The sequence below is a fragment of the Mugil cephalus genome, chromosome 7 (assembly GCF_022458985.1).
Source record: "Mugil cephalus isolate CIBA_MC_2020 chromosome 7, CIBA_Mcephalus_1.1, whole genome shotgun sequence".
In the NCBI taxonomy this organism is placed as follows: Eukaryota; Metazoa; Chordata; class Actinopteri; order Mugiliformes; family Mugilidae; genus Mugil; species Mugil cephalus.
The window spans coordinates 15,933,484-15,942,993 of record NC_061776.1 but is presented as its reverse complement, the minus strand read 5'-3'; the positions used below and the strand labels follow the sequence as shown (position 1 = coordinate 15,942,993).

Genomic DNA, 9,510 nt, shown 5'->3' with positions numbered 1-9,510 from the left:
TGCTGCGGTTTGATGTCTGACACATAGGAGTCGCGGTTTACTTTGCAGGATGAGCAAAAAAAATAAAAAATTTTTACATATGAGCTCTAGAGATGTTAAAAAAAATATATAATAATAATAAAAAAAATGGAGGTATAATAAGAGCCACTGCCGATGAAACACTCGTGACTTGATGCAAATAGCTGTCCGTCCGAGCCCTGGAGTCTTCTCTGCAGATCAAAGCGACTCTCTTCCCTCCGAAGATTAACACCTTCAGACTTTTTTTTTTTTTTTTTTTTTTTTTTTTTTTACAAGCTGATGTGTGAAATCTTACCAACTGCCCTCCTGGGGCGCCCATTTACACCTCTGGAGATCCGGTATAGTCACAGAGACCCGGACAGAGAGCGGACTGAATCAAGTTCAGCGTCTTCGATTCATTTACTTTTTCCTTTCCGTCTTTCTTTAGTAAAGTAACGCTACAACGTAAAATGTGCATAATGACCCCCCCTTTCAAGTTCGTATTGAAAGTTTATATGAATCATCACATGTAAACTGTATTTGGTTTCAATGTAAACTTTCCTTTTAAATTATAAGTATTGAGTAGCATATACATATATAATAGTCAATTTGGTCTTAATTGTATAAAGTAAATGTGAGGACATAGACTACTAAACTAGAAACGCCTACCTAATTAATTACTTTGTAATATTATACCTGTTAAATAGGAAGAATCTCTTCTTTAATCATGGGGTCTCTGTATTAATCTTTTTCTTGTCATTTCACCAGAGGTCTCTCTTTAAGTGGGGGGTGGAGGGGGTGTTAAGACTCTGGACAGTGTGAGAACTGACACTTGGGACATCACAGGAACACCAGAGGAGACATTTGACTATAGATGGATTAAGACTGGCTTCAGGATTGCTGTCTTTTCTCATTCATGACGGTGCAGAGGCAGAACCGTGTCTGTGGCTCTCACCAGGACCACAGAGGATGCGTCTGAGGACGCAGACGAAAGCTCAGACTGAGGCCACATCTGCTACTGTAAAGACTGCACGGATAAATCATAAACATACGTATACAGCCAGGAACACCACACTTTATGGCGAAATACTATAGATAGCTGATCTTTTTATACAAATCTAAACTACGGTGGCTTCATTTGTGAAGAGCCTTGAGTCATGACTGGGCAAGTTGTGTTCCATGTGTTATTTAAAAAGTACCATTATAAGAGCCATTTGTGGAGTTCTCTGGCAGGTCTATATAAGGAGTGAGCGGATTACTCATTTCACACCTCACACATGCCTACGATGTGTTAAGATCTTGGAGGGAGAGAGTGTACACAAATGGTCCACAAATGCAGAGTAATAAGTAATATCTTGGAAACAGCCGTAGGTGGGTGGTTAGTGGGTTCCTTGTGTGTGTGAAATGTGGCCTTTTTAAAGCGTCTGTTGCACAAATAGAATTTTAAAACAGGTAATTTGTTAAAAAGATATTTATTGAAAAGTTGAATACGATGAGGTAGCCTACTTATGGTCACTTGACATGTATAAATACAAAGATGTCCTAAATAGGAAATAATTTACACACAGCTTACATTGCATCTCTAGAGGGGCAGCTATTCTCTATGCAGCCCGGTTATATTCAACAAGTACATACAAGTACATATTTACATATGCATTTACTCCCTTCACTGAAGGCCAACACACTAACGACTGTAGACCGTGCAGGTCACTGACCTCTGCAAAAAAAGATTTAATTACAATTTTTTTATTTATTATTAAATAGTTCCAGGATATGTTTACAAAGAGCTTCTCAGAGGCCTTTCAACAAGTTTAAAGTTGTCATCTCAGCAGTGTTTTGTCATGTACTGAAAGGTCTATCCCACACACACATCCTAACACAAACCATCTACTAGTTTAAAACAGCCTACTCCCTTTGAAAGGCTCTACCACGGCCTCCACACTAACTTGGAGTAATTTAAACATGGCAGCACATCTTGGCTGTCTCCCTCCTCCGAAGAGAAAACCTGGCTCTGCTCCGAGTCTGTGTCATCCAGGTCAGAGCACAGGTCATCTGCGGAGGACGTGGTGGGCGCCGGGGACACCAGGGCCGTGTACATGCTCTCGGGAAGCGGCCAGGTGCTGCTACATCCGGGGTAGTCTGCCACCGTGTCCGGCAGCATCACCCGGAGCCGGTCCTCGTCGTTCAGGGGCATGCTCTCCAGGAGGTGGTTCAGCAGCTCCGCGGCCACCGTGGGGTCTATCCCCGGACAGCTGGACACAAACGTGTGCACGTCGTGCATACACTGGATGTAGCCGGCGGCGAATCGCTCACAGGCTTCACGGTTCACAGCGTCCACTTCTGAGGGAAGACACAACATGACACGACCGTTAGCCTGGACCTCCGTACACACGCCGGTCCCTCTGCTCTGATTGGCTGAGCCGCGGACGAACGACACCTGTGACCGCGGTGCAGCTGATCACAATATTAATATTAATCCGCAGTAAACAGTTATAAACAAACAATCGGTTTAAAAAGAACTATATTTCTGTGCGGAATAATGATTTTAGGAGTTGCCAATTAGAAAAACAGTTAACTTTTACTTTACTTTTGGTGAACAAGTCAAGTAAATACACAGTAAAGAGTTTGTAGTAGGTAGAGTGTAAAACGTTTATAAGTAGTATTTACCTTGAGCACGGTTTTGCAGGACGCTTTCCACTCGCTTCACTGTCATCTCCAGCACTTCAGCGTTCTCCATCTTTGATTGTAACTGCAGCGGGTGACCAGAGAAACAAATCCCCGAAAACGTGAGAAACGCGAGTTAATCTAAACACAGGCTAGCTAAAGTAAGCTACGTCGGCTTCAAGAGTAGCGTTAATTAAGCACAGCATCTTACTTCTGCGTCCGCGATGAGAACTCTGAGTTCTTGTAAACTTTCATTGATGCGAGCCCTCCTCTTCTTCTCCACCAGAGGTTTCCTCATCTGCCAGCCAAACAGTAAGGACAATGGAGTCACTGTGCCGTATAAGTGGGAACATGCCTAAACTCCGGCGTTGAGTGCTCCACCCGGGCTCTTACCTTTCTGTCAGACGTGACCCCGCTGCCGCTTTCGCCCCTGTCCAGTCCGTCGGTGTCGTTTGGGACGGGGGCCATGTTGAGGTTGAGGTTTATGTGTTTTAAGGTTGGTGTGTGATTTCCAGAGAGCCGTTACAGCCCGTCGGTGGGACAGATGGCCGGGCTGTTAATGCTCCTCCGAGGGGGCACGTACGGGGCTTTTAAATCGGCTCATTTACATGTCAATAGAAGGAGCTGGCCTGCAGACATCGAGAGCGCGCAATGCTCGCACCCCCTTAAACATCAGCGGGTTATAGGTTTGTTGCCTTCTGTCCCAATTTGTAGACTTGAGCCAAAATGGTGCCCGGATAATTTCACCTACTTCCATATTAATCAGTATAATAAGAGTGGATGCGATAAAACATTAATCCTGCCAGATACATAACACAGCCTTTTAAGAGAGTGCTCACCGCTACACACCAATTCTCACATTAGATCATTAGTTATTTGGGCCTATTTGTTGCTTGATTGTGAACCATCAGGCCACTGATCCATTCTTGTAAGACAAACTAATGTGAATTGGATGGTATGGGCCATTCGACAAGCACATCACTCTCAGGAGTAATGATTGTAAAGACTCTATGGGCTCCCATTATTTTGATTTTATTCTGTTGTAGTAAGATATTTTCAAAAAAGTGCTTATTTTATTATGTATTGTCCACTGAGGTGACCTCTGTTGTCTAAATATAACTCTGTAGGCTGTAGTGAGTCACATATGGACACTCTTATGATTCTTCACATATGGAGACCAGAGCTGTGTACAGTACATCTGTGGAAAACCCTCCTGTGTTGATTTGCATATATATAAATATATATATTCAGTAGGACACTGGTGATAGACTTGAGATGTAATTTCAGCATTTTATGCGTCACATTAGGCCAGTTTTGTGAAAGATACTTATGTCTGCAAATTTTAATTATAGCCCTAAAATGCCACTTTATATCGTCATATATATTTATTTAATATAGATAAATTACATGGTGTAACAATACAACTAATTGAATATCTGAATATTAACGTTATTATCATTATTATTAATATTATTACCATCAGAATTGTTATTATTTTTAACATAATTATTATTAGCATTATTATTATGTTACCTATTGATAACTTTATTGCAATATAATAGCTGGCTAAACATCACTACATTTCCGGATGATAGTGTTGGGAACATGGTGAAGAGAAGAGGAGATTCAGCTTTAAATAAAATACGGAAAACACTACCATATCGGGTGCTTGTCTTCAAAATAAGAGCTTCTTCTGTTCTAATAGTCACAAAAGGCGCATAATATTGCATGCTTTGAGGCTAAACGGCTTTACATATTTGATATATATTGTCTTTAAGCCAATCGCCGAACAAACGGTGGATCTTATTTTAGATTTAAGCGTTTTATCCCGTTATGGACTTTTACTTTGACAGCGGCGAGGCGGCTTTTCCCCTGGTCCCACACGGTGCTCGTTCGTCAGAGAAGACGCTCTTCTGAGGTCACCGAGCACCGGGGGCGACACTCATCCGCCGCTATATAATCTTCCCGGTGCGGTGGATGAGACCAGCTCACTGAACCAGACTCAGCAGAGACACAGCAAATACACACTCATCCAAAGCAAACATGGTGAAGATCACTTTTCAGCAAGTGTCGGCGCAGAAGCCCGAAAAAGACAAGGATGCGGACAAGATCATTATACCTCAGGCTCACGTGAGTTTGCACCTTTTGTCCTTCTTTTGTGTCATTTGTCTTGTGCTTCGGTGTAGCATGACCATACTATAATGTTGCACCGGGCTATAGATAAGAGTTTAGTTGTGATTTATTTGTGCACACATCGCCGTGTGATAAGATTTACTGTCCATTTGTTGATATGTATCTTTATATGTAAACAAAGGGTTGCACATGCAGTACTACACTGGTCTTGTGCTTATTATTACTACTACTGGGTGAAATCTTAAAGTTTATAGCCATGCTTTTGCATTTACTATAGAATATTATTTCTAAGCAGCTACAAATAATGTGCAGTAATTACATCATAGTAAGTCATAGAGCCAGTATCACAGCAGTCTGGAGGATGTTGACATTACGTCACCTTGTTTAGTTGCCCCTAGGACACGTAGTGCAGGTACCTTACAGTTTAGCACTTTAAACATTAAAGTGTGCACATGTACGCCAAACATTTTCACAATGTAGGTGCGCAAATACCCGCATCCCCCCCCCCCATATTTTTGTCTTTGATAAGAGACCAGTTGTCATGTAGGGTTACTGCACCAGTCAGCAACGTCACCGGGTGTTATACCACGTGAATCCTGCAGGGATTGTGTTGAAAGAGCTGTTTTTATGTGAAGGGCAGTTTAGCAGTGTCATGCTCTCTCAAGATGAGCTCGCAATAAGAGGATAGATAGATAGATAGATAGATAGATAGATAGATAGATAGATAGATAGATAGATAGATAGATAGATAGTCCATGTTATGTATGGGTTGGTTCTGAGAATTGCTGAGGATATCAGGTTTGTTGCTTTAAGTTTTCTAAGCCTATTTTGTGGGCTACATCCCAGGAGTTTAACATAATTAGGTATCTGGCACACACGCAGGGTGGTGTGTCTGAGCCCCATCCTTTTTTTTTACCCAGCTCACTGCACACAGTGAATACGCTTAATGACGCATCCAGCGCTTTCATCAGCACACAACTTCACCCGTTTTTTTTTTCTTCACGTCAACACAAGTGCAGCGCATGATGTCAAGGGCTGTGTGGATTTTGATTGGCTGCCAGGCTGGGCGTCAGAGCCAGCGCGTGTAGATCTATTAATACGTCCCCCTCTGCTGAGGGACTCCTGTTCCACGCAATTGTTCCTTTTTTTTGCCGCCCACCGTGTGGAGCTAAGACTTAATATCTGCAAATATGGAGCGTGGAGGTAAGCCCCTATTAATAGACTCAGACGGCCACGTGCCAGCGTCGTCGTCAGAGCCTGACACAATCTGTTCTCCCTGCTTCCGCTCTCCATGGCAACAGTAGTAGGGAGAGGCAGCAGATTGACTGAGAGACTGTGGGCGGGCATCTGGCTTGCCTCATTCCTCGTCCATCCTACGTCTACCAGATCTCCTCGCCTGACTAAAGACTTGGCAGACCTGTCCGAATTGATTCTTTTACAGTTTGTGCTTTCGAATAGGAAAAGTGTGACAGTATCAGGGGACATCGCGTCCACTGATGCTCCATTATGGAAACTAATGCTCACTTCCAGTTAACATTGAAGACCTTTTGAGTGTCCATTAACTTAGTAACCAGAGACGCATTAAAAGGTTTTGCAGCAGTGGACTGAACTGCTCTCTAACCAATGTTCTTTTCTTTTCTTTCTACAGGATCAGCTGGTTCATCCTGTCAGGCCCAAGAAGCCTTTTCCAGTGGGCCTGTGCTGCCTCACCTTCGGCCTGGTGGTTTTCATGTCAGGACTGGTGCTGGCCTCTATCTACGTCTATCGCTACTACTTTATACCTCAGGTTAGTCGACTTCACAACTCTTTTTCTTTTACCGCACGTGGTTGAAGATGAGGTGAAACCCGCAGAAACTGTCACACGCTAACTCGGCCCCGTTGCGTCACATTAGCAGATCCCAGAGGACAGCTTGTTCCATTGCCGGGTCATCTACGAGGACTCGGTGTACGCTCCTCTGAGGGGGCGGCAAGAGCTGGAGGAGAACGTTGGCATCTACCTCGATGACAACTACGAACAGATCAGCGTGCCCGTGCCTCATTTTGGAGGCAGCGACCCTGCTGATATCATCCACGACTTTCAGAGGGTAGGTTTTATGTGCTCATTGTTTCTCCTGAATTGTATTCTGCTTGTTAGAGTATTATTTCATTAGGGCTCAACACTATTCCTTTACGTTTCTCCAGGGCCTCACAGCGTACCACGACATTTCCTTGGACAAATGCTACATCACCGAGCTCAACACAACCCTGGTGATGCCTCCACGGAATCTGTGGGAGCTGCTCGTCAATGTCAAGGTGAGACACTCGACGTCACCGGTGCAACCGTGGCGAACGCATTGTGAGAGATGAATGGCTGTCTGAGAGAGTGAAGGACAGCGCGTTCCCATCTTCCCGTTGGCAGCGTTCCTCCCACAGACAGATCAGCCGAGTGATTCATTTGTGTGTCTTTGCCACAGAGAGGGACGTACCTTCCTCAGACTTACATCATCCAGGAGGAGATGGTGGTGACGGGGAGGGTGAGGAACATGAGGCAGCTGGGCCCCTTCATCCACCGGCTCTGTTACGGCAAAGAAACCTACCGCCTCAGACGCCGCAACCAGCGCCAACGTGAGTGATCGCACCCGCTTCCCTTTCGCAGCCAAATATAAAGTGATAATATGCTGGGTCACTTCCGCCTATCTGTCACGCTGTTTCACACCGACTCTTATGAGATGTTGAGTCATGTGACGTGTGCTGGGTCCGTGTGATCGCTCTCTCTCTCTGTTTCTGAGGAGGGAGCGGTTCCTCCAGTGAATCACAGGGAATCCAGTTTTTTTAGATTTGGCGTGTAGGAGCAAAGCGAGACTGACCATATAGAAAGTGATCAGGACCAAATAGGGCCTTCCTCGTCTGTAGTGTAAAATTCTCCCACAACAGAGTTTTTATGTCGGTGTGTGCGTGGGTAGTCTGGGAACTTCCTGCTGCGTGAGTCACTCGTAGTGCATCGGACACATCCACACACTGTGGAGGAGGCAGCGAAGCGCATCAGAGATATCGGCGCTGCCGCTGCCGATGATTGGTTAGAGAGCTTTAGAAATGATGCAACAAACTTCCCCCCCGTGTACATATAAGGGCGTGAGTTGCGGGGATCACCGCCGCTGATTCAAAATGGCAGCAGCAGCAGCAGATACGACTCAGCCTCCAGTTTCGGTATTGAACAGATTTTTTCTAAATGCATCCTCACTTCTTCTCTTCCAGGTATCGAGAGGCGTGAGACGAAGAAGTGCCACAGCATCCGTCACTTTGAGAACACATTTGTGGTCGAGACTGTCATCTGCGACAGGTTCTAAAATCTGAGGCGGAAATCACAGCCATCCAACACTGAAGCCAATTTCAAACCATACCTCTTGAATTCCTTAGGCGTTAAACTGCACTTTAAGAGCAAGTACTTGTCCAGCAGATTTAGTTTCTGTTTGTTTTTTCGTCCGAAACTTGCGAACGCTCTTTGATTGTTCTCGTCCTTTTTTATTCAAACTGTCTGTGTATTTAGACGTTCTAGATGTGTTGGGATATACCTGTAGCTTGTCACGTCGTGCAGAACATTTGTGTCAGTTCGTCACATTGACATCTGATGACTTGATTTAGAATTGTATTTATTTGTTTATTTATTTATTTATTAGTAAGTCAGTGCTCTGTGGTTGATTTTAAGGATACCTGGAAGCTGCTTGTGCCGTGCACACATGTTTGTCTCTTGTTTTTTTTTGATTTTAGTTTGAATGTCACAAAATGGCAAAACATACCTCATGTAGTTAAGACGTTTCTTTGCTGGTTTGTATCATTAATGAATGGTGTAAATATCTTTGATTGTTCCTAAGCAATATATAATGTAAATTCTTCTTAATTTCATATTGTTACATGCATAGATTTTTATCTAAAATCGACTTGTTTTGTGATCAGTCATTTCTTTACGGCTTGTTTCCTTTGGTATCACACTTTACTACTCCTTGGATTTAAACGGCTTTAGACTGTAACCAGTAGCAGTGCTTCAGAGGGACAGAAGGAACCAAAGTCTGCCGTCAGTGATGCTATGTGAAGAGTTATGGGTTTATAAAACATTCAGAACGAATGCCAGATCACTGTAGATGATATCAAAGGCGCCAACTCATTTTGTCCTGCTCTTCCTCCTCTTCATTCGGATTTGCCTGTTGTCTTTAGCTCTTGTCATTATGATCTATACAATGTTAATTCATTACAACTTAAGAGAAAAAGAAGAAGAAGAAGAAGAAGAGATAAATTTGCTGGGTTGTCTTTCTACTGGAGCAAACCGAGAGAGATCTCAGACGTGCTCATATTTCATTGTCCCGGATACTTCGCTGTACAGTCGATTTTTCTTGCTGCTTTAAGAATAAAGGATCAAACTTTTCTCGTCTTTTGCGTGCTCTTCGGTGTCAGATAAGCGTTCGCTAATCAGTCTGCAATTTATGGGTTAGATACATTTTCTAAACAGTTCTGTTGAGGAAACAAGACTTCCTGTGAACTTCCCCACAGACAGGATTAACATGACTGGAACAAATGGTTTCAGTCTTTATCAGTATCAGTGGATGACTTTTGTTTTAACAGAAAAAAAAATAAACTAAACTGCATGGTCATGACAAGTCACACGAGTCACAAGATGAGTTACGGTCTGTTTCAGTTTAAACCTGAGGAGGGAGATTTGTCAACAAAATTGATGTCATGCAG

At 43.5% G+C, this 9,510-nt stretch overlaps 2 protein-coding genes across 2 annotated transcripts; one reads left to right on the top strand and one right to left on the bottom strand.

The window, feature by feature from the left end:
* Positions 1-1,452: 1,452 nt before the first annotated feature.
* On the bottom strand, positions 1,453-3,713 carry LOC125010809 (transcription cofactor HES-6-like). The gene is made up of 4 exons (XM_047589645.1): positions 3,055-3,713; positions 2,873-2,959; positions 2,665-2,746; positions 1,453-2,337 (listed from the first exon to the last, which is right to left on the bottom strand). The coding sequence occupies exons 1-4, from the start codon at positions 3,127-3,129 to the stop codon at positions 1,922-1,924; spliced, it is 660 nt and encodes a 219-aa protein (XP_047445601.1). The 5' UTR covers positions 3,130-3,713; the 3' UTR covers positions 1,453-1,921.
* An 847-nt stretch (positions 3,714-4,560) lies between these two features.
* itm2cb (integral membrane protein 2Cb) lies at positions 4,561-9,192 on the top strand. The gene is made up of 6 exons (XM_047590439.1): positions 4,561-4,791; positions 6,443-6,580; positions 6,687-6,878; positions 6,976-7,086; positions 7,248-7,398; positions 8,029-9,192. Exons 1-6 carry the CDS (start codon positions 4,705-4,707, stop codon positions 8,118-8,120), a joined length of 771 nt encoding a protein of 256 aa, XP_047446395.1. The 5' UTR covers positions 4,561-4,704; the 3' UTR covers positions 8,121-9,192.
* The last annotated feature ends 318 nt before the right edge of the window (positions 9,193-9,510 follow it).